General features: G+C 41.6%; 2 protein-coding genes across 2 annotated transcripts in view; both read right to left on the minus strand.

Moving 5' to 3' along the window:
• The window catches only part of FGF2 (fibroblast growth factor 2), a 33,011-nt gene extending 15,753 nt beyond the window's left edge, over window positions 1-17,258 (minus strand). The window contains exon 1 of the mRNA XM_065684532.1: window positions 16,756-17,258. Within this exon, the coding sequence (XP_065540604.1) occupies window positions 16,756-16,936 (181 nt within the window). The 5' untranslated portion in view covers window positions 16,937-17,258. The remainder of the gene's footprint in view (window positions 1-16,755) is intronic.
• Window positions 17,259-19,263: 2,005 nt separating this feature from the next.
• Window positions 19,264-26,235, minus strand: part of BBS12 (Bardet-Biedl syndrome 12) — a 32,242-nt gene continuing 25,270 nt past the window's right edge. Inside the window, exons 7-8 of the mRNA XM_065684506.1 lie at window positions 19,915-20,117; window positions 19,264-19,279 (exon numbers count right to left, since the gene is read on the minus strand). The gene's annotated coding sequence lies outside the window, so the exon portion shown is untranslated. The remainder of the gene's footprint in view (window positions 19,280-19,914; window positions 20,118-26,235) is intronic.

Genomic DNA, 26,235 nt, shown 5'->3' on the forward strand with positions numbered 1-26,235 from the left:
AAACCTAAGATAAAGATAAAATTATTAAAGTATCCTAAATAAAACTCTATTTTGAGCTGTTTCCTTGTTCCTGTATTCAGCACAACCACAGATCTTCTACCGAACAAATGAAGCTGTTAACAGAATGTACTTCATGGACACAACAACATGGTCCATAGTACTGCAGTGAAGGTTTTCCCAGAAGAAAAGATACCAAGCCCAGAAGCAGCCACTGTACAAACTGTACAGTTAAAGATGAAAAACCAAATGTGGCATCATAACAGGAAAGAGAACAAACACATAAAGACAAAATTCTCAACCCAAAATTAAAATTAATCAATACGTATTTATAGCCTGCAGGACAGAAGGCATTAAACAAATTTTTAACCAGAAGGTGACTGTTTCAAAGTTACCTGGCTCAAAAGCAAGAAACACCTATAAATGTTCCCATTATAAGGAAAAGATATACAGTATATGACAATATACCATGAGCAAATCTCTCCTTGCCCACTTTGCCATTGGCATCAGGTGATCCCATCACACTCTTCTCCTTGGAACCATGCTTTCCAACTCCTCTATGCCATAATAAACACAGGAGTAAAGTCCTACTAGCTGTGCCATGGTACTTCTCAGTGAGCTCACCCACACAACAGGAGCACCACTACCCCACAGGGAAGATTGTAAAACTTCGGTTTTCAGCACAGGAAAAGCATGCAAACATACAAAGCAGAGATTTTTAATTACTGGTCCACAGATGGGCTGTTTGGTTTGTCGGGTTTTTCCCCTCAGTCATTCTGTTATGCGGCTTTCCCCAAGTATTGTAAAAGGATTCCCGTATGAAAAAAAAAAACTAAAAATCACAAGCTGTCAGTCATCGTTTTGAACTGCAAAATGCTTTCTACAGGCAGATATGTCCAAATCCATGCATTTTACAGCAGCCAAGCTGAGAGCTCCCTGATCCATCAGGATGCGTGCAACCTCTGCATCTCAACCCAACAGTCAAAATAGAGAACACCAATGCCTTGTCAGTGCTTTTTCACAGTGAGATCAGTGAACCATAGCTGAGCCAAAATAAATCCTGTGGAAATTTTCACCATGTTCATTTTTGACAGGACATGCAGGAGTCCTAACTCAGCACCTAGTTGTCTAACATTGTTAAAGCTATCATTAAAGACCGCTTACATATGTGTGTGTATGCATATACACAAATGCACACATATATATATTTACAGCCTTCTAAAGCTGTAGGGGTAATCTAACACTCAGAATTTCCAGATTTTATTTTACAGTCACATGTATTCTTGCTTATAACACCACCTACATTTTTATATGGCAGATTATCCAAACAGCTACATTTGCCTAAGGAGATGATCACTAACTAGGAAAACACCTCACTTTGGATGTTGCTTGAGTGAACCTACTATGCCTTCCGGTAGTATAAAAAAGGATGGGGTGGGATGAATATTTGTTCTTCACACTACATGGAGGCTACGTTAAGAATATGTATTCACTGATGTTTCAGCTGTAAAACAATACGAGCTACAACCTATCCTGAATTTCCACCAAAACCAGTACAATTTGTGGCATTAAAGGATGTTGAACCACACTGCAACACTCATGAAAATGCCTGACAGTCTTCCCTATCTCCCTGTACACTCAGCCTCTCCTAGAAAAGACAGCTGTTCTGTATGCACGCACAAATGATCATACAAGATGAACCTGCTTTTTATTTTTTTCCCAGCTTCTTTTCTATTAACCCACAAAATCTGCAGGTACACTCTTTTCAACAGCGATGCTCTGGCAGAGAGATTCTTACCAGCATCTGAAAGGCAGAATGACTAAACAGTAGTTTTCCTTTCTGTTGTAAGACAATTTATAGAAGATTAGACTTCTTCAATGACACTCCCTAATGTATATGTTAAAGAGGTTCAACAGTTCCGGGTTTGGATTTTTGGTTTGTTAGGTATTTTTAGATCAGGTCCTCATCCTGTGACATGTCAAATGCAGACAAAACACTGCCCACACTGATGTGCCCTCCCTGGCAGCCAGCAGAACTCTGTAGGCATGGATTTCCTCAAGCACTCATCTCACTAGTGGACTGTGGATGTAAAATTATAGTTACATATACATGACTATCCCTCTTTCACAGGGTGTATGGTCAGGACAGATCTACAAGCTGGAGGTTAAACTAGCCAGGATATTTGACAGAGAGTTACAAATGGGCACATATTTCACCATTTAGAGACACTTTTCTGAGAATATGGAAGTTGACAAGTGGTATTTCAGAGCACTGTGGTTGGCAAGGTTTCAGATTTCTGTTGCAAATTGGATCTTCCCTGTCTTTTCTCGAAAGAGATCAAAAAAGTATTTTCAATACAGTTTTGCATACACCAGTGGAGAAAAGAATTTTATGGACAAGTAGCACAACATAGAAAAGATGTTAGCAAATGTGGAGAACACTGAAAACATGTACATTTTCCAAAACTTCTTTTATTGCCCTGAGCCCTAGAACTGAAAAATTACATGTACAGTGAAAACTCTAAAGTCCATTTACAGTTCTCCCAACCCAACAAAGCTGACAATGGCCCAGACCAAATAAAACTGCACTTACTTAAATGGTCCCAAATGGTTTCATTGCTCTGCATCATAAAGGGTTCGGCCAAAGATCTCCTTTAAAACTGGTTTATTTAGAAGATCTTGGCGAAATCTAGCAACTTAATACTTTAGGAAAAGAGAACTGCACATCTTGGAAGCTACTCACTGCTGAGTACTACCTTTCTCGCACACTCCCAGTCGGACATCTGCTGGCAGCTGCAGAGGAGTGCTGCTGCCAGCCCCAGCTTCCCAAAGCCCTTTGCCTGGGGCAATCAGCGTGTGTGAAGCCATGTGCCATGATTTTACTCATAGCAGCTGCATTGGCTAAGATGTGCTGGAGCAGGAGTATGCCACACTGTCACTAAGGAAGAGGGAAAGCAAAGGTCATAGTGGGGAAGGAAAGTGAAAGAGACTCATTAGTAAAAAAAAAAGAAAAAAAAGAGACATAAAGAGAAAACAGGAACTTTGACGAGGGAGGATAAGGGTGCAGCACAAGGGTGCAGGAGGATGAGGCAAATTCCTGCAGCTTAAGTAGGTGGAATTTGAGATGTATTAGCCAAATGGATTCATAAAATCCTCATTTTCCTACTTCTCCACAAGGAAATGGGAAATCTAACCACTACATCACAGAAAACCTAAAATAAAAGCCAACCCTCAGATCGTGACTTTGGATACACTTACACAGTAAATACAGGTATGATTAAAGCCTATGATATACTTCCACTATAATCTGCCTATTAAAGATCCATATGAACAGTCTTCAGCGCACTAAAACCACGAGTAACCAGCCACAGTCAGAATCACACAAAATTCAGGTCAGAATTCAGCCCCTACCTAGTCCAGGCTCCTGCTCAAGGGGCTCCACAGCTTCACATGGAAAATCCTGCTGTTCGCTGCTGCCAAACACACATGCTATATCAAAGCTCACAAGGGTCAACCCATGTTCCTGCTGTCACACATGTAAGGCGTAACAACAGCGCCCCACACACATGTACGTATGCAGAGGCTGCTTTCATGCTCTGCAGTTTTCCCACCACAACAAAATGCTGCTCCCTGGGTAGTACCACACAACCTGGATATCCCCCTTCAGTACCTACATTCTCCCCTACAGGACACCAAATACCACCCCAAATACTCCCAGACAAGATGCCAGCATCACTGCACCACCTATAATCTTCACACACAGCTCTTTGTTGTTCTGCCTCTCACTTCAATAATCTGCTTCAAACAGCAGGAAAGAGAAGCTCTTTTCATAACTCTAACTTCACTATTGACATTCTGCAAGAATATGACATTAAATACAACATTTTACCAACAGGACTCTGGGCACAAAAGCACTGATCAGCCAAGGCTCCAAGAGATTTTTTTGAGTCTGTGAACTTCTCAACAGCAAATACATACCCAGACCCTGCGACTAACAGAGCAGCTCATATACCCTGAAAAGAGCAGAGGAATCTGATGGTATTTCAACACATTTTCAGTAATATACAGACACTGCATTTGAACTAAAAAGGTCATTAGCAAAACACCTCTAACTCAGTTTACAAGAAGGAAGAGTTTATGTACCCCTTCAAAAATCCCAGGCTGCACGTCTCTGGATCAATGACTAGTGTTACTACAGTCTCTGCTGTGGAAAAGCTAAACCCCAGCCAAAGGCTCAGGGCCCATTTCCAACATATTTGCAGAGGCCCTGTAAGGAAAATCCTTCCATGAGGCCCCCAAATGACACTGTGGTGAAGCTGTTGCCCCAGCTCCCTATCACTCGTCCTCCTGCACCTCCATGCCCACAGAAAAAAACAAAATAGCAACCATTTGCAGTCCCATTGATACAGAGATGAAGAAGTGAATTCACTGGAGTGAATAAGTATCAGAAATGCAAGGAAGTTCACAAAACAAGGGAGGGCAAATAAGATTCAACAATGTTTTGCTAAATGCAACACCCTACAACCAAATTCCCACTCCCACATACTCCAGGGCTGATGTTGGCCAATTCCTTCATGCTTGGAGGCAATGTCTATTCCCAGCCAGGTGTGCAAGCAAGACAACACAGTTGAGTGTGCTTGCTCCACACCTAACACAATATACCCTCCCAAACCCAAGGGCTGGCTCATCAAAGATACACACACATGTACACACACACACAGAAATTAATACCCCATTTTGGCATTTTCAGAGCCAAAGCTGCCTGCTGGGCCAGATCCAAACCCCAGCCTGTGAGCTGGTGATGCCTACTGTAACTTATCTCAAGGAATTGGAAATATCTTTGGCTCGCCCTCTCCCACATCTAGTCTCTGACACTTTTCTCAGACATATTACTCATATGAACATCTTCTCCTGACACTTTTCTCATACATATTAAGCATATGAACATCTTCTGCTAACTGATAAGCTTTGCACTGACTTATGAGCCAACCCCAGTCTTGAGACAGCACACAGAAAACAGCTCTGCTCTCTTTCATACACTCATTATAAAGCAACTGTGCCATCGCCACAGTTGAAGTACTCCTAAAACCTGAGATGTGGGGAGAAAGGAGAAATAGATATGAAAACATGCAAGCAAACCTCAGCAGGAGTGGTGGTCTTTACATAAGCAAAAACCACAGAATAGCAACAAAAACAATCAAGCAAATGAAGTGTCATACTGAGAAATAATGAGTCACACTCCCATACAAAGGCACAGTTCTTTGCTTTTGCGTGACAAAATTGTATCTTTTTCCTTTTCGCCAGCCAGAGGCATAAAACCATTCACAGACAGACTGAAGGTCTTTAAAATGTAAACATCTACAACAAAAGTACACACTTTGGAAACGGGAACACTTCAGATGGTTCCGGTTACATTTAAAAGTAAATCCAAGGCTTTAAACAGAATAATAACTTATCTAACTGTTTAAATATCAACCCACTAACTTCGTCTACCACATTAACATGGACATTCACAGATTTTAAGAGGTTCCCATCATTTTAAGTAGTACAAATATTTAATACAATACATTTTTTTCCCTATTCAGGTTCTCCATCTGTTCTCATTTATATCTTGACCTTAACTCTTACAAATCTCCAACACCACCTAACACATACCCATCAGACTGGGAATCCTCCCCAGGAAACACTGATGACCAAACACACACCATTCTCAAATGCTCCCTAGAAATTTCATATAAAGGACAGTAAATTCATCCTGCAGAAGATCAATTTCAGAATAAGGTGACATACAACATTTCTGGCAACAGTCTGGCTTAGTGCTCCTTGCCCATTTGTCTAAGTGCAAAACACAATTACATTTCTCCATTTCACACAGCTTGCATAAACCTGTTGATCAAACTTCATCAGGTCCTTTAACATTTAAAAGCACTAGAGTCTCCATATTCTGCTTACAAAACACAACTTAGGTTATTTTGTGCTGCTGAGTAAGTAAACAGTGATTGTTAGGCATTACACAACGACTTCAAACACCAGAAACTGCAAGTGCACCATTATATAAAATTCTTCTCAATTCCTAGCTGCCACACTGTTTGCAGTCTCCTTGTCACTGCAGATGAGCTGACCGAAACACTTACAGGCAAGAGGGCAAAAACAAGCAGAAAAAATTATTGACTTTATCAGAGAAGAACTTTATTCATTACTGGATACAGGTAATAAAGCCTGATCTCCAAGTTCCCAATACCTTTATCTTCAATTCTTGATTCAGAACAAAATTTGAGGTTTTCCTTATCAAAACAATATATGTTCACACGTGGTTTTAAGGACTTTTCCCAAAGGGCTTTCCTTAACAAGGGTAAGTAATCCATCATGTGTCTTTAACCTGCTTTCACTCCATTTAGTATTCCCTAAAGTAAATTGCAGAATAAATGCTTCCAGTTGTTCACTTCTAAAATGAAGCTGATGCAACTGTTTAGCCAACATAGTAACATCACTGACTAATACCAGAAGATGCATACAGACCCTGCAGAATTTCTGCTCTTCATGTTTACCATGCATTCACTAATCTCTTTGTAACTACAACCTGGTTTTCACTTGCAGCAAAATAAACATATATGAAAACAGGGATAACCTGAGATGAGCCCAAAAGCATCACTTCCTAAGGCAGAGAAGGTAAAAATTTATAAAAGGTATTTTTAGTGCTCCTTCTTCACATACAACTCACACAACAACTATTCAGCAGTATGTAGTATTTTAGGGCTGTAACTGATGCTGGGGCAGTAACAGATTTGATGAGATGAAAGGCAAGGCTGCCAGAACAGTGGTAAGAAACTGCCAACCCATAGGGTTTATAAGCCTCAGTGTCACTGTTGGAAAGGAAAAGCTGGATTTTAGAAATGCCAAGAAGAATCAGGAAGTTGGATTTCAACAGTCTAAAGCACAGTGGTGAAAGAGGAATTGTGTCAGGCACCCAGAGTGCCAGTGAAAAGGCAGAGAAGCCAGAAGTAGGAAGAAATAACAAGCTGATAAGGAGGAGTTCCTATGAATTAAGTTGCCCTTTAAAGCTGATTGCTTTTAATCTGGCCAGAAGGTTCAGAGACAGAAATTGTGCTGGTTTTGTATTGCCTCTGTCTCCAATACCAAAGAAAGTTTATTAATCTCTAAATCTTTAATCAATATTTTTGTAAAAAGTAAAAAATAATAGTAAAAATTCAAAATCTATACACACACACAGCAAAAGTATTTCACTGGTGCCTGTCCACCTTGTTTACTGCAAAAGCAATGTAAAGACAACATGCAGCCCAGAGATTTACTTCATCCCACATCTATTTTATCCCCTTCCATCAAGCTGAGTAACCACCCTATGCTGACATTTAAATAATGCATCCACAGAGGAACAGCATGAGCTGCAGTGAAGGACAACGGCTGTCAATCACTGCTGACCCAGAATAGTCGTGAATCAGTCTTCACAAAAAGGCTCTGAATTGTTTCTGAATGCAGCCTCCCCTGAGCATTAAAAGTTCTTCTTTGTAAGAAACCAAATTCCCCTAACATCCAAAAATAAAATGCACTATGCATTCTTAAGACTTTCCTTCAAATATCTGAGTAACACTTTTCACTTTTACAGCTCCCTGTGATCACTCTAAGGAAGCAGACAGAATACACTGTAGGACCCAGCCTGTACTGGGGAGACAAGAACTTGGGTCTGCGGGACCACAGAGAGATGGATCAGGCTGTAGTCACTTCCCCAACCTCCAGCTCTCTGAATAAAATCCCAGTGCTTATTCTGAATGCCTTGAAACCAAGCTAAGAAGGGACATGAACACTTTCCTGACAACAAAAGACAAGACTTTACAATCTGCAGCTTGGAAGAACCTACCTGGATTTCTGCTGTTTCAGCCACACCATTACTAGTATTAACTATGCTGGTTTAAATCTGCTTGCTGGTTAAAATCTCCACACCACTCCAGACTTCACTGCAAGAACATGCTTCTAAAGTATGCCACGGCTACAAGCAACAGCAATCACAGCCTTACCTGATGCCATATCAAATCAGCAGGCAGGCCAGATATCTCTCACTCCTAACAGCATTTTTTCCTTATATAGTATCACATAGACAATATGAATCCATCCTACTAGAGCTTTATCACTGAAATTCAGTCTTATTTTGAGACACCTTGCTCTGCTTTTCAATGTCAAAGAGTAACAGTTTACAATCACAGGTACTAGCTCAAGCACAGAAAGGCTAAACACTCTGGAAGACATCACTTCTTGAAGCAGTTAAAGCAAGCAGAAGGTTGGGACTGAAATAAATTAAAACTGACAACATGGGGCAGTTCTGTAGACCTCTTCAGCTCTGAGGAATTCCTGCATTTCTAAGGACACAAGCACAATGTCTTTTCCTCTGTTTTCCCAAGTGAACTACATTGCCATCAGCAAAACATTCACAGTGAATCTGTAAACATCTGTAAAACCACAAAATGAATCCTTCATATCTACATATTCAGAGGCATGGCCAGGTGCACATTTAGCTGTTCTTCCCACTTGCTCTATTACACTTGGAGAAACCTGATGAACTGAGTCCATATGCTATTTCCCAGACACTGCTCAGCCCAACAAGTCTGTGCAGCAGGATTCCCAGGTGACTTCTAAGCAGAGATGAAGGTCTTTCCCCGTACATCCTTTATATGGTCCTCACCAGCTGCTCCTCCACACTAAAAGTGCTCTTATTTTTGTATCCATCTATGTTGCCACAGGTATCAACAAAACCTCATGGAGTACTGCACAAACTACTCCACAGGTGTGGTCCTCTACATCCAGAAACCTCAATCTCATTATTGGTCTTCCAAGAGTTGTGGGACTGTATTAACCCTAATTGTCATATGATCCCAAAATGACTATTCTAACCTGAAATGTAAAATAGGTAACAACCACACGGACTCTCTCTGTTCATCCTCTTCAAGTCATCCGTCAAGGAAGACTCTGTATCTTGTCCTGCATTCTAATAGACGAGGTGGTTCAGGATGTAGTGCCACAAGACAGGCAGTGACAGTTGAGCTGATGGTAGCTGATGTACACTAAGGACAGCCTTTACTGGCAAAAATATATCACCACAGAATGGCAACACAATGTCAAATAAAACACATAAAGCACAGTAAGTTTGCAGACGGACATCAAGTCAGCCTGAGATTAGAAAGAGACAAGAAAAAGACTGCAAATATTTTCAAGCTGTATCCCAGCTGTTATCTATCCTTGATTTTACAAAACACATCATCAGGCAGTATTTCATAGCCATGAGTATCAGAATTTTGTGACTTTCACATTCCAGCTGGAATGCTAAAGATTGCTGTTTTCCAAGATCTGCTGAAGTCTCTCCAGAAGGTAAGAGGCAAGCTAACAAGCTCCACAGCACAAGAACATAACTTCACCGCATGAGCACTGCAGATGTCTATGGAGTCTAGTTCCTACTTCACCCTTACCTAGAACCCTTAGTGTCTTTCTCCTTTGAATCCCTCAAGCAATGTGGTTTCAAGCTCTCAAAGTCAGCCCTGAGTGATAAGTTCATAAAGCATCACTCAACCAGAAGTGCACCACGACAGTTTCTGCAAGACAACCTCCACCCAGTTTTGTAGACATCATCTCGTTTATACTTTCAGACGATTGTATCAGACTGCAGTCAAAATCTGGCCCTACCCTGAACAAACAAAAAGCTACATAAGATAATAATCCTGAAATGCCACCAGTACCCCAGAGAGTCACTCTTTAAATATTTTTATTGAGAAGTCAGGAGGCAGCAGAAGCAGCAGACAGGAACTCAATTTACCCATATATTGTCACAAAACTCCCTGCTGAAAATGACAAATGATGATGAGTTGCTTTATTTTGAAACGCTCTTAGACAGAAACCAATAAAAATAAAGGCTATTAATTCTCCATCAGAATTGAAATGCAATCTCATTACTAACTTTCAGGCTTCAAAAGCCATGCCATAAACATTTCTAATAGCACCTGGTATAGAGACTCAATTCAGAGATTTCACGCAAGTATGGACTTTTTTCAGTAACAGCAGCTTCAGCATTCTCAGGATAAACTTTGCTTCAAAACTGGATTGTGTTAAGGTTATACAGTTCATTTTGTTTTTACTAAAGAATTGCACTTAACATGCTGGCACTGACAGTCAAAGAGCAGCATTGCTGCTTGGGTTATTAACCAATTTGGTTAATCACCTCTCAACTGAGCCAACAGATGGCCAGTGATCCCAGGACAACACTCCCAAAACTGCTAAAAACCATAATAATCTAACCACAGATTTCAGTCATCTCTTACAAATACAGTCTTCTCTCGTTCACATCAGAAGTTATGGATGGATTCATGGATTTAGTTCAACCTCTTTGAACGAATGAGGAAACGTGATAAAATGCTTTCCTGGGAAATAAAAAGGAAGAAAAAGGTAGAAAATATTGAGCTCAGAGAAAAACTCTCAAAGAAACTCTTTGTTACATGTTTCACTTCACTGTTAGCAACTTTCAGTGTATGAAAACTCTGAATAATTCTTTTTTTAAACTGCTTGCCATGTATGTAGTTTGGGGGAGTTGTGTAAAGCTTACAGAAACAAAACATCACTGGAAAGATTATAATTTAAAATTCAGGTTGAGACGTCGATTAATTAAAAGGCAATTAAATAGAATTCTGCCCAAAAATCCAGAAGGTCCCCTTTCTTTTAGCAAATACAACAGATGTATGCATTCTGTGGAAACTAAACACGAGAGCAGCACATTTTTCTGGGGTTTACCTGTGAGCACCTTTTGAATTCTGTGACTGTAAATTCTGCTTCTGAAACAGGTGCTACGTTTCTTCTTGCCCATTTAACTGTCTGTGCACTTGGCATCTCTCTTGGAATCCAAACCTGCTTTTATTACAGCAGATCAATCTGAGTCAACATTTAAAACTCTTTAGTAATATACATCCAACACACTTAAACAAAAGAGAACCCATGGATTTCAACTAACTGCAATTTAATATCTTCATCTATCATGTGAAAAGAAATTGTTATCTTAAAAAACATTACTAACATAGTTCACCTTCTGTAAAATGCTTTCAAATATATTTCTACCACAGGATAAACTTTTTCTTAGAACCAACTGCATAAATTTCAACCATTTCTTAGCTAAATAAAACCCACTAGCAGCCACCTGATCTCATTCTTTTGATGAACAATTCAGGAACATGTGGCTCCATTTTACCAAGATGACAACTAAGAACCTTCGTTCTGACTTCACTAAATCTCTTACATGCATCACTGCAGTTTTCACCAAACATTTTAACCTGCCCACATAAGGGGGGCTTAAAGACAGCTTTTGCAAGAATCCAAATTTATGTGACTTTCTCCATAATTCCACTGTATGCTGTGAAACTACTGTATGCTATGCATATTTGCCTTATTCATTCAACTCTGGCTGTGCAAGGGTTTTTTTCTGTAAACAAGAGTATGTAAGTATCTACGAGAGCTCCTCATTTCTAAAGCCTGTGAGAAGGTTTAAGGGCTAAATCCTGCCCTCTAGTGTACCTGCTGATGGTGGTGCCCTGGCAACCTTCTGCACTCTCCCAACAGCCATTTTGAAACCGGGCAGAAAACAGCTGGGCGAGACAGGACAGTTCGCTGCCCAACAGAGACATTTTGTATTTGCCTTGCTCCATGTTCAAAGTATACCCACTACTCAGTCACACACCTTTGGCGTGGGTAAGACTCACTAAAATCGGGGCAAGAGGATTAGCAGACACAATGACAGATGTGAGAGCATCCTCCCCTGAACAGCACCACACAGTGTGCCCAGCCAACACAGGTGGTCTGTCCCTCATTTCATCAATCTACCCTGCTGGACCACACACAAAACAGTATTTCTATGACAAAATAAGCAGAAGATGCAAAGGAAGCACATTCTCAACTTTTTTTACACAGGGGCTCTCTGCTACCTCATTCCTTAAACCAGCTACATCTGAGAGCCAGGAAGAATTTCTGTGTTGACCATGTTGTAGAGAATTAGTATTTGGCAAACCAGTCTGTGCAAAAGTACAAAAGTACAAAAGTAATGTAAAAATAGTCTGTTTTCAGGCACACCTGCGGAACACCAAAATAGGAGAAATCTTCCAAGTCCTAAGTAACTTAAGCACCTATTAAAAAAAGAAAAATAGGCACCAGGCACTGAACCTTCGTAATAAAACACTTCCTGACATTTGCTCAAAGTTGTCTTTCTCAGGATCACAGGAGTTTTTCTTCCATTCGCATGAACAGCAATCAGATTGCTATCTTCTTGACTAAGCTACATGCTCTAAAAGTCTGTATGTACTTCAGTACTGCCTTTTCAAAACTTTTACAGCATAAGCATTTAAATGTTGTGTATGATACAAGTAAAAATCATAACATTAACAACTACTTGTGAAAGAGGCATTCTTAAGAAGGAATTTTCCTGGACCAGTATTAATCTATTTTACATTTTCTTCAGATACTTGTGGAAGAGTAGCCAGGTACTAAGCAGGAAGAAGACATTTCGGACATCTGCAGGCTTGGTAAAAACTCTCACTGCTGAATCCTTTCCAAGTGACAGACTTCGTAGCCTTGTCACCTCACCAAAGAGTGGACAAGAAAGGCTTGGGATTCATTGGATGCATTGGTTTATGCTCACCATGAAATAAAGCTGCTTGGGAAATTATGGAAATATATAAATGCCAACCGATCCTCAGTGAGGCAAACTGTGAAGGGAACCAGCTGTGCTATGAGACATTCATTAAAATGTATGGATAAATGTTCCCTTTCCATTTCCCTTGCTTTTCCCCTTCACTGGCACTGTAACCTCTTTGAGGCAAACACCTCTGGACAGTTTCTAAAAATCTTTCCAAGAAGACTGTTCTCTGTACGCTTTCCAGGGCAAAAATCAGAAGTTGCTGATCAACAACAACAATGACGGCAAAAAGACATGGGTTTTTTGTTTTGCTTTAAACAGCAAACTCTAAGAAAGCAACTTCTGTTCCTTGTTTGTCCGAAACATACCTCTTCAAGGGAGAAAAATAACAGACGTCCCCAGGGTGTGTCCAAAGGGGCACTTCACTGAAGTCACTGTACAACGCACATCAGATGTGGCAATACTGACCACGTAAAACGTATTGTCCTAGTTTACAGCTGTGTGAATCATACGATTCCAACCCTCCAGCACACAGGATGCCAACTTCCATTCCCAATTTCACTAACAACACAATTATAAATAAACCAAGGTGAACGGAGTGAGTGTAAAATAGTCAAAACTCTCGACGCCATGACATAAAACAGACCATACAGTTCGAACAAGCCGTCCCCTAGTACTAGAGGCAGAAGGGAGCAGAGTAAGAAAGAACACAGCTCGTGGAGGTCTGTTTACAGTATTAGACTTTGGTCTAAAACATAAGCAGGTAGTCATTTGCCTTCCAAAATAACAACTTTCTGAAAATTAAAAATGAGGATGAGCTAATCAAATGCTGCTTTATATAATTAATTCATAAGAATAGCAGCTACCACAAGAATCTCTCCTGTCCTTTAATTAGATTTCTAAACCAAAATCCCCACAGCCATTACATTTCTTTTCCCACAACCATCTTACAAAACTTTTTACTTAATTAAGAACACCATGAGTTATTTGAGGTGTGTATTTGTTAATTTCTTGTTTAAAGTCTTTTCACGTAGTCCCAGATTTATTGCCATCTGCCATGCCAACGTGACCTGCTAGGCATACCACAAGATTTCACAGGGACTTCCACAGAGCAGCACTCACCAGGTCAGGGTTCAGCATCACGCAGATTCATACTGAATGACATATTTACAACAAAGATGCTGAGGATGTGAACTGTGTAATACCGTATCAACGTGCCTTGCTGATGTTTCAAGCACTGATTACTTCTCAGAAATAAGAGTTCTTCCAGGAAAAAAAAAAAAAAAGGAAAGGAAAAAAACCCCAAAACCAAAACCCAAACAACAAACCAAGAGCTGTCTGATAATGGGAACAGGAGAGCATGACAGCAGGGGATAAGGGAACAGCTCACGCACAGCAGCACTCCTAGGTACACTTGTCAGAAGTGAATCCCACCAGCCCTCCAGCCCTATCAACCTTACAAACTGCTCTTTTTAAACACAGGGATTTTCTGTGGATGACCAGACAGTTCTAACCTGGTGGGTACCCGAGGAACTCCCCGGCAGCAGACTCTCTGCAGCACAGGACAGAGGCTGAATCAGTTATTTATAACTTGGGTTTTCTTTACCTGTTGCCACAATCCACTCAAGATGAAAAAGGGTAGGAAAAAGAGAGGGGCTCCAGAAAGACAAGTGCCAAAGAAAAGGGAGAAGAATTCTAGTGATCAGACAATACTAAGGAGGCAGAGAAGGAAAAGTGCAGAGACAATATGGAGAACTGGATAGAAATTACAGCAAAAATAAAGCTATAGGGCAAACCAGGGAAACTTGAAAGGGAAAGAGTGAGGCAGTACCACCAACACCAGAAAGATTTTCAAACATAATTCCCTACTGGGAAAGCAACATGAGAAATCAGTTCAAAAAGTCTAGCACTGATAAGGCTTAACAGGAAGAGAAAAACATATTAGATGGACTCGAGAACTTAAAACTAGTACTAGTTTTCTGGCAGAATAATAAGAAAAAAAAATGCTAGAGGGTGAAAGATGACTATGGGGGCGCTCTATAATGAAAAAAGACAACAATGAACCACTCAAGGTGGCTTGGCCCAGTCAGATTAGTGTGGAACAACATGCACAACGACTAGCATTTTTCACCGCAAAAAGCAGAGTGCAGAATGAGGCAAGAACCTGATATCCCTGGCAATGTCTAGAGTCAGCATCAGACTTGTATGTCCTCAATCCTTTTGGAGCAAATTTCCAGCATATTTTCATAGCTACTTCTAGGAGCAAGATGACACATTTGCTGAACTAATGAGAGTTATTTCCTGTAAGAATTCCCACATTTCCAGATACAAAAGGTGAAATCAAGCTGAATATATTACTGCACACTTTCCAGCACAGACATGATCCTGCACAGTAACTGACTGGTATGTGTAAAAACCAAACCACTTACCTATATAGTAAATTAATGCTTTGCTTTAGGCATCAACATTTGTAAAGTCCACATGCAACAATATACTGCATTGTATTGGCAACGTATTTTGTTACTACTTGCACAACATCAACTATGCTTCCCTTTAAACCAGTATGTGAGCGAGAAATGCAAACGTATAGGACCAAGCCTGAAAGCTTCCTATAACTTTTCCCAAGAATACTGATTGGCCCAGTAAAGGATGCTAACTTCCACAGAATATACTGTTCCACATATATCTTCAGCCCATTGTAGCTACAACATTTCTACCAAAGAGTCACAAAATAAAACAGCCTCAGAATGAAGCCCAACTTGGCAATACTGTTATTTGGGAACAATCTGTTACAGTATTTCTGTGGAATCCTTGGAAAAAGCTTCTTTGAAAATGGCAAGTGTCCAAAGCAGAAAGTAATATTTAAGAACCTTCGGTCTGTCTTCTCACTTCCTTCTCATGTTCTGACTTCAGTCCCATCTGTGCATTTATCACTCAGAGCAAAACAAAGAATTACAGTAAGACATTTCACCTGCTCTTTAGGCCAAGTGCCTGCAGGCAGGCCACTGCCTGGTCAAGGTGCACGCATTGTACAACAAAACATTTTCTCAAACCAGGACTCTTAGTGAGACTATCTATCTGATAGACAGTGATACAGCAACTCCTGTACCAGTTTTGAAGGAAACAGCTCATAAGCACTTCAAAAACTTGCTGCTACATCCACAGAAATTCCATGCTGAGTACTTTCAAAATATTCTGAGGCCTGCAAAAAAGAATTTTGCTCTTGGGAGAAGGAAGAACCTGCGTTTGTAGGAGCAACCTACCCCACGCTCCCTGCCAGAGCGCCTGTGGCAGAGCAGCCACCATATAGGCCAACTTGGGTCACAGACCCTTGGAACGCACTAACCACTCAACCCATGGGATGTGTTCCTAGCTCAAAGCCACTTCCTCGCTCAAAAGATCAGGTATTAGGGGACAAACTGCTTCTGCTGGAACCCTTAGGGTTTATTTTATCTGTATTTTGTCTACTATTAACTAAGTTTAAAACAAAACAAAGAAAAAAAAAACAACAACAACAACAAAAAAAAAAAAACCAACACCCCAACATGCAGTGTTTTAAGCCCCAAAGGTGTTTTGACAGTACTTTGTTATAAACCCTGCTTCCTTTAACAGATTTACACCTCCATTCCTAAAAGCACTTGTATGCTGAGAGTACTCCTATTCATGAAGACCTACCCACACTGGGAATAAACTGACTTCTACCTTTATGCCATTAACGTCCTTATTAGAGACGCATAAAGCAGCCGAGTGCCATTACACACATTTAAGAGCCATGCAAACCAATTCAGACACTTTCAAGCATCTGAGCAAACCTCTGCGTGTTTGATAAGCACTATACCGCGGCAGGCTGAATGAGTTTGCACAGGGACGTCCAGCCGGTGCCGATGTAGTGGTACCCGACCATGGGAAGCCCGGCACGATCTGGAACCACCACCGTCGTTACACGCCTGTACGCACAAACCGCATGCCCGCGCGTAGGCACGTGTATTTATATACGAGCATACGCGTGTTTACGCACACTTTCTAAGCAAAGCTCGTTGCCGATGCGTCAGCAGGGAGAGATGGCCCGGCGGGACACTCACTGTGAGGGTCGCTTTTCTCCCGGACGCCGTCCACCCGGCCGTCGGGATTGATGCGCAGGAAGAAGCCGCCGTTCTTGCAGTAAAGTCGTTTGGGGTCCTTGAAGTGCCCCGGGGGAAAGGCGCCGCTGCCCCCGTCGTCGGGCAGCGCCGGCAGGGTGGTGATGCTCCCCGCCGCCGCCATGCGCGGGGCCCCGGCGGCGCCCCGCCGCCCCGGACCCCTGCCGCCTCCCGCCGCCAGCCCCGGGCGGCCTCGCCCCCTGCCGCGGCTGTCCAGCCTCGCCTCTCCGCCGCCTGCCCCGAGCCCTGCCCGGCGAGACCGAGGGTCCCGTCCCGTCCGGTCCGGTCCGGTCCGGTCCGCGGGAACTGCGCAACGGCGCTGCCGGCCGGCGGGAGGGAGGGAAAGTGAAGGCGGCGGGCGGGCAGAGCTGACCGCGCCACGGACAGGCTCCCCGGCGGCACCGAGCCGTCCCAGCCGCCGCCCCGCCCCCGACCGCCCTCCCCTCCGCGCCGGGGGCCGCTCCTCGCCGGTGGCGGGTCAGCGGGCGCCGAGCGGCCCGGAGGGAAGAGCGGGGCCGACTGCAACCGGGCTATGAGCGAGGAGCCGCGTGTGCTCCGGGCGGCAGCGGGTCCCGGCGCCGGACCGGGCTGTCCCGGGGGCGGAGCGGGGCAGGGAAACCCCAGCAGGAATCGCGGAGCTTCTTTCCGTGAGAGCGCATCGGCTCCCGCCGCCGATCACTTCGGCAGCGCTGGAGACGTGTTGCGACAAAAGTGCCAGATTCAAGGCCGGACATCTACTCCTCGGGCTTATAAATAACACAACTGGAGAGTGAGTTTAACCAGAAGTTACATGGCCTTTGTATCGTATTAAATCGTTTAAATCACAACATAACGAAATGTGTGTTGAGCTGTTAAAATCCACGTGCCCACTGTTTAATTCCTGTGCATTTACTGGGAAGAAACTAGTTCTGCTCCCGTTCAACACCTGCAAACTGATCGACTGGTATCTATAAAGAGCAACACGTGGAAATTCTGGCACCACCCTTCTAACAACAGTACTAGTAGTCCTAAACCAAATGCATACCTCGTTTATAAAGCATATTGACCCATCAAATACATTTTGTGCCAAAGGCTGACAAAACGACAGGAGAATATTTGTTTTCAAATGCCTACTTTGTGCCCCATCTCCTGCCTAGCAGGGGGCTGTTCTCACCTGCATCGTGGGGACCAGTTGGACTTCAAAGGCAGCACAAGTGGCCCTGGATAATCTCAACTGGGACAGCTAGCAGTGGTCTTTTCACTTCACAACGCCAACACACAGCAACTCACAGACAGAAACAAACACCAAAACACTGTCTGGAATTTGCAATTTGTAATATTCTTTCTGCTAAATTTTGTTGCTGGTCAACTTCCCTTCCCAACTCTGACCCCTTGCAAGTCATAAATTGTAGTTTTTAGCAGAATCGGTTACATTGCTTCCCACACCCTCACTCCAGAGGCTTAATCATGATGAACAGAGCAGGCAGAGCACACCCCAGCCTAGCCCAGGGCAGATGCAGGTTCACCCCCGTCAGGCCCCTTGCAGCACCATGGGCATGGCCAGATGCCTGCCATCCTTCCCCGTGCATGGAGATTTCAGCCCCATTGTTGAGGAGCATGCCCCCCCTCACCTTCTCCAGCTTCTTGCCACTCATCCACTTACAGCACTTTCTACTATTTCTCTTGGAAATCCCACCATGATTGCTGAGAGTTTTGGACAGGCACAGCCAACAGTGAAGACCCTCCTTGTTTCATCTTGCTCTTCTTCTGCAACAGAAGCTGCATTCAGGGCATTTTGTGTCTTTCCACCATAGAGTCTTCCACAATACTTGCCTTTTTCTTGGAAGACAGATGAAAGGAAGATGAAGGTAAAATGAGGTAGATGAAGGGAGGGGGTGAAAATGCCATTCTTAAACCTGTAAAAAGTTGTTTATTTTTTAAACAAACAAAAACCAAAACAAAACAAAAAACAAAACAAAACAAAAACCACAAGAAGAAAACCCCCCAACTTTTCTAACAACTAGACATCCATAGTTTCTCTCAACCATTTCTATAACTCTGTTTCCCCCTGCAAGCACAGCAGACGGCTCACAGCCCTCATATATCAAACCCTGAGCACTGTCCTGGGAAATCATGTTTCAGCATCTCACAGGTCAGCGCTCCAACTTCTGGAAAGAGGAACATGGCTGCAGGGCAGGAGTGAGCCCCTGTACCCCTGTTACAATGAGCACAGCCTTGGCCAGCTGGTAGCAGCCCTGTCATTGAGCTGCCTGCAGCTTGAACAAGAGGTTTCACAGGGCAGCACCATAATATTCCCAAGTATTCTGAGCCCTGGTCCCCACAATGGGGCCCAGTGCAATGGTGGCAGGGTGGGTAAGATAATTAGCTCAAACTCCTCATCAAATGAGCCTTGTGCAAGTGGCTAAGTAAAATTATGGAACTTGAGAGCTCTTTAGAAACTTGACATTGAAGCTTGTATGTGTGAGGCCTAGAAGTAAAACAAGAGAGCTAGAATAAAAGGTCATATTCCCTAAGTTATCTGCACTTGCCTGAAGATCTGCCAATTTTATTTTTTTCTTTTTTTAAAATATATTTTCCTTTCTCTTCTTCAAATAGAAAACAGACGAGTTTTTGTTTTCTCCATTCTACTTTTAGCTGCACTCCAACTTCTTAATATGGTCATTAATATTCCTCTTACCATGGACTGAAGCAATTTTGGCAGTTGCATTTTCCTTTCTTGTGTTCCTGACCATGTTATCCCTACCACCACCCCTGCTCAACTCAGATCTTGCACACGATTACACCCATACAGCTACTTCCCCTCCACCCAAACCATTAATTATCCCTGCTTCTAACCCCCTTTCAAGCCTTCTCCTGGCCTGTGTAAAGCATATTCCATGTTAAAATACCTTAAAACCAACCTTCCTTCTACTTCAAAAATAAATCTTATAGACCTCTTCTCTAACCTGTTCAATTAACCTAAAATATCTACCTTTTTGTGTTTGTCTTGCATTATTTTGTAACTAGCTAGATTTTTTAATAGAGTCATAGAATATCTTGGGTTGGAAGGGACCCATAAGGATCATTAGGTCCAACTCCCTGCTCCTCACAGGAATAGCTCACCTCTTAGAGAGAAAAACCTGTTTTATCCACTGATGCTCTCATACTTTGGGGTCATACTGAACACAGGGCACTTCATAAACAAGGCAGACACTCAGTTCTGATGGTAGATAACTGTGGACTACCTGTATGTCCAAACATCACTTTCATTCCATGTATAATTCTGACCTTTCTAGAGACACTCAGTAGCATTGTACTCAGAACATCTGGAAAACAAAACAAAACAAAATACAACCAAACTTAAATTATATAATTAGTCTGGTTACAGAAAAACCTTGAACATGCAAGACTAATTTTTGAGATATTTCAAATTAGGAGTAACAAACTCCATCAGCTCCATCAGTTTTCAATTTTTAATCCAAAGTGCAAGAATCCAGCCTACAACTTTCCCAGACTTTTCAGCAGTTACTACTACAAATCTTGCAGTACAATAACCCCCCCAAAAAGTCAATCCCCTTTCATGAAAGCTGTTTTTAGAGATGTTTCAGCTATATGTCCTTGACAGTTTGCTAGCACTACATCTCCATGCTGTGTTTGTCACAGAGCTGTCACACAGCTATCATGAAGATGATGTTTGAAAAGCTAAATTAATCTGAAGACCTGATTTAATGTAAAAACAAACAAACAAACAAACAAAGCCCTTACTTGAAATGTAATTAAAACTACAGGAAGGCACACATCTGTGCCTCATCCATCTTCCCACCATTAAGACACATAAGCAGTTGGTTTGTCTCACTATGGCAGCAGGAAATGCTTCCAACTATTAGAAATGTAACATCAACCCAGGCCTCCAGTCCATCACAGTACTTCTTGATTCTCTGGGCTTCTTGGCTTCCCAGTCCCTCTCTTTGGTGCATATCCAACTAACGATTAGCCAAAGAGTGATGGATAAACTGTGTTTCTCTTCAAGATTTTTCTGTGTTGTCTAGTGCTCAGCTAGCAGTGGAAAAAACGTCCCTCTCACTTCACCAGCATATATCGATGCTGAATGCCTCTCACCAAATTCTCAAGACATTCACTTGTCAAAGGAAATGTGCTCCATAGACTTTGACACTTGTGGCCAAATCTTCTGTAAGCATTTTTAGACTTCAGTGTTGTGCCAGCAGTCAGACCCCTGGTTATAGGAACACAGGAGCTGCCAGGCAGGCAGTAACACCTCACTGGGGGGAGCGCCAGGTGGAAGCTGGGAATAGCCTTCATGTTGTCTGGCCTCGTGCAATGCCTCATTCAGAGTAAGCCTCATGCTCTCCAAATCAATATATATCAACATGACACCACACACTCTCTCCTAAATCTCAAGAATGCAGTGAGAAGAAACCTTATATTCAGCCAAGATTTAGGTAGGCTTCTCTGACAGTGTGTTGCAGTTCTTCTAATTCAGTCTTACTTGCTTAATCCTTAGCATTAGGGAAGGCTACTTCTCCACCCAATAACCCTGCACGAAGAGAGGCTTGCAAAGTGAGAGAAAGGCAATTTTGTGAAAAACAGAGTTGCACTGGGATTGCAAAGGGGAAAGAGCATTGTCTCTCTCTCTCTCTTTTTCTTCTAGCTTTCTGGATGTTACAATTTTCTGTTCTAAGTGTCTCCCCCACCTTAGAAAAATAAATCACAAGATACACATGATGTGGATTGCACTTGAATAAATCCACCTCAGTGCTCCCTTCAAAAGGGGAACAACCTGGATGTGAAAGAATGGGTCTTGTGCAGGAAGTCCAGACAGACATCTGGATGGATGAAACATGGTAAGTATCTTAACCTTTCAGTGAATTATTTATCTATGAGATCACATGCTTTGGAATACTGCTCAACTTTAGAAACATTTCTTTCCTTCAAAGTCTGAGCATGAATTTAAGAATTCAGTAGCCATTTATGACCCCAGAATTCTTAGTTCTTTCACCATCAACCCTCTTTCATTAGATATTTATATCCTGAGTTAATATTCATAGGCTTACTCAGGAACTTAAATGCATGCTTCAGCTGCTTTGTATAATGGAAACACACAGCCACAAATCAGTCTATAACAGCCTGAATTTTCCTTGTAATTAATAGCTACTATAGGAAGCAGTCTCAGTTTTTGCTCATCTACTTTTGTAAGTGCAGTTCATGAGAAAAAGTTTCTGTACTTTAAGTATCAATGCATATTGTTAAGTGTCTGAGAAAGTCTTGCACGGTCAGTTTTTAAAAACAATCTCTAACAGAAGTTTAGCTTTTCATTTACCTTTCTGATTACTTTATGCCACTTCATAATTTTTTACTTTTTTTTTTTTTTTTTTTTTTTAGCAAAAGCTTATTTCTTCCTTTTTCTGGTACAGATAATAGAAAGAAATCAAATCAATAACAGAAAAAAGTATCTCCTCTGTATTATAAACATCTTCTAGTCTCCATTCCAGTTAGAAGAGTACTCTTTTCCTATAAAGCATCAGTGGACACTTGTTTAGGTCTTTCTAACATAAAATTTTCTGAATATATGCTTAATCAGTATGAACACAGATCACCAAAGTGTTGTTTTGGGTTGTCTTTACAAATGGTTGATTCTGGAAACAACAGCCAAGGATGACTGAAGATAAGAGAACTAACAATCCGGTGAGGCTTAAATTGGAAGGAAATCAAATCTGTTGTGGTACAAAATGATTGCACTTGGAAAAAGAATTGAACTGTCTAGAAGCAGAGACAGCTATTGCAGATGTATGAGATACAGTAGTGACCTCAACTTATGAGAAACAAGAAATAGTGTTCCGAGTACAAATATTTATGGATGTTAAAGTTCAGAATAAGCAAAATCACCACTCTCCTCTCTGATGCATATATAGACACACAGACACTCTCTCTCTGTATCCACATTATATAGATTAATATTAATAAATTAGCCAAATTACTAGAGGCTAAGAAAATAAACAATGTCAGTATAAAGACTGATGATATTAATAAAATATATATATATATAAATATTCTGAAATCAAACATCATGAACCCAAAGAGTTGAGTTACTACTGGATTTCAAAGAAATCCAAATTTACTAAGATAAGAGATTCCTTAGTGAGCACAATCAGAAAACCATGTTTCTTTCTCACAACACCACATTATAAATGTAAGATCATGATTCAGGTATCTATCTCTCCTGCTGCCATGCCACTTGGAAGGGTAATGGCTGAAAATGTCAGTGGTCCAGCTGTCCTTCCTAGCTCCAGGGTAGTGGTGGTCAAGCTGCCCCAGCATGGGCTCTGCATCAAGGCAGTTTAAAGATGTTTATGTGAAGTCAGTAGTCCTGTCAGTTGTCCCAAAGTAACTTATCCCCTGCTTATGACTAAAACCATGTTTCAGTTTCATGATACCACTACAGGTAAAGCTGTTGCTCTTGCACTTGAAATGCTTGGACACACACTAGGAGACTGTAAGGAGATCTTTTTCTCTATAGTGGGGGGAAAATCAGTGCTTGTGAGGCAGATACAAAAATGCAGCCAATGTTTGTATGTGTTACTGTTGTTTAAGAAACCCATTAACCCATCTGAACAGAGCACATACAAACTTTTAAGAAGTGGATTTTCACATAACACAGAATAGCTGAGGCTGGAAGGCAGCTCTGGGGATCATCTGGTCCATCCCCCCCTTGCTCAAGCAGGGCCACCAAGAGCCCATGCAACAAGTCTATGCAACAAGTCTAACAATTTTAAGCATTTCCACATCAACTACAAACCACTCCCAATCAAAACTCTTGCTGTGTTACACTGTCTAGCAAGTGATGAGAAATATTAGAAGATCTGTTGCAGATCTTCCTTATCCTCTTTTAAGTTAGGCTCTTGTCTTGTAAGAGTCATAAGATACATAACTTCCATACGGGCTAATTTTGGAGAATGCTAAATTATCCACAGGACTGCAACTGGAAATTAAAGTATAGGTGTTGGTGAGGAAAATACTCTTTCCATTCACTGGTATGTTACAGCACAAGGCCAGACTAACTTCATGGAGGAACATAATATAGCAAAGACAGATTATTCCCAAGGAACAGGAGTTACCACATCATGCAGCTTTCATCATTTCACATTTAAGGGCAAGGAAAGATGAGATCAGAGAGATGTTACAAAGAAAAGTAAAAGGAATGTTTTTTACCGCATTACGAATTTAGCTTCTACCGGTTGCTCAACATTAATCTTGCTCTGCATTATTTCTGTACAATATGTTAGCTGGTAAGTAGAAAATAGTAAAAATAAATAAATAATAATTTAAAAAACCATACAAAACCAAAACAAACCCAAAATGCTCTCTCTCAGTAAAAATCTGTGCTGATAGTATTCCAGAAGGAATGTCACAACCACTCTCCCATCTGTTTTCTCTTTGTTTCAGGATGGTTTCCATGGATCCCCAAACCTAGGCCCCACTGTAGGGCTCCCCAGAGTGTAACACCATGTAGCAGCAGGTCACAGACCAAGCATCACATGCAGAGCACAAAGAGAATTCCAGTAGCACAGTCAACATGTTAAACCTCTTGCAAACAGTTTACTGTACAGGATATCAGCACACTAGTATTTGAGAAAGGAGAAACAGGCCAAGGAACGCTATGAGAAGCACAAATAAATTATGCAGTCCCTTGTGCTGTATTAGCTTTAAGTTCTTGGGAGGAGAACTATCCCAAATGAGTTTGAGGCAGCACTTAGTGCTGGGGTGGATATAGCTGTTATTGTTCCACCACACCCCAGTACATCCACCCATGCGACAACTGGCATAGGTGGAACACTTTCTGCAATTCTCTCCTTTCTCAGCCATTAAACCATTCCTGTATGTCTTTAAGTTTACCACTACTGCACACTAACCTACATCTCCTACATTATCTGAAGTTACAAGTACTGTAAGTGCAACTTAAGCCAAATGGCTCTTGTGAAATCTTGTTTGTTTCTTGGAGAGATGCATAGTGCATTTATTCATGGTAGTTTAAAAAACTGTAATCTACTGTCCACACGCCAAAATAGAATGCTATCTGCCAAAAAATTGCTTTCCCAACACTGTCCAGGATATTATCTCAGAACTGACCTACAATAATTAATACAAGCATCTGGGAAGTTAAATTGCTCAGTGACCTGTCTTTTTCTATGCAAAAGCAGTACTCATTACACGATAACCATTATTTAGTTCACATTTGTTTTTTCCCCTCAGGAAAAATTAAGAGACTGAATGCCTGCATGAACCACTTTGTTACACCCTCATTAATTTTATCAAGTGTAGTCTTCCATCAAGCATCGAGTGACAGAATTCTTTATGAGAATATGCTCATCTTTGAAAGTAACCTGAAGACCAAAAAGGGTTTGTGTGTTGCTATATAGTCCTTATGCCAGTAATAGCAAATTAATGTGCAAACAGATTTTGGCTCTCGCTACTAATCAAATATCTACGTAAAGATATCACTGCTTACAGACATGACAGCAGACAATCCAAAAAGTGGTAGAGGACATGTTCTTACTTTACAGTTACATGTTAATTTTCTCTGTAGAAGCTGTGTTACCTCCTGGAAGAACCACCAGTTAATGCTAAAGAGGAAGTTTGGTTTGCCATTAATGTGACCGGCCTTCTTCTTCTTCCTTGTGCAATTGTAGCCACAAATTTCAGCCATTTCATACTTCAGATGGCATTTGGGAAAACTTCTTCACAGACCACTGTAAGATTATAACACCACACAAGAAAAGGTAGCTATACCTTAAAGAGAATGCTGAAAGTGCAAACTCCAAGCGACAGACTTAAGGGTGAAAAGCAAGAGTTACACATGCCCTTACCAAACTGATTGTTTGCTCTGAAGCAGTGTTTGTTAATGTTGTTGATCTCCTCTAATTTAAAACCCACAAATTCTATACTGATACCCTAAGGGGGCTGTCACTAATAATGGAGATAATGCTGGACCCACTAGCTTTGCCACAGGCCACAATTACTCTGTGACATCAAAAGTAAAAGGTTGTCTTTCAATTACATTGAGGGGCAGTAGTAGTGGTCAGTGTATGCATGTTATCAGTGGATTTCACAGTCTTCTGACAGCAGAGGAAGGGAAAGGCTGTGTAATCCTCCCCAGACCCAGGAATGAAAACCAGGAGGACTCTGAAGTAGGCACAGACTCATCTTCCTTTCTTTTGACTGCCCCACCCTCCACCCCCAGCCTGTCTCGTCTCCTCATCCTTTGTCCCCACCCTGTTTCTTTTTCTTCCCCTGCTGTCAGGCCCAGGTTTCTAGTCTGTTTCTAAATCTTTCCTCAGTCCCTCACGCCAAGCTCTATCCTCTGGACTACTTTTCCTTTGCATCTCACTATGGCTTCTTGCCATGTGTTCAATAGATGGGTTTAATCTC

The sequence above is a fragment of the Lathamus discolor genome, chromosome 1 (assembly GCF_037157495.1).
Source record: "Lathamus discolor isolate bLatDis1 chromosome 1, bLatDis1.hap1, whole genome shotgun sequence".
Lineage (NCBI taxonomy): Eukaryota > Metazoa > Chordata > Aves > Psittaciformes > Psittacidae > Lathamus > Lathamus discolor.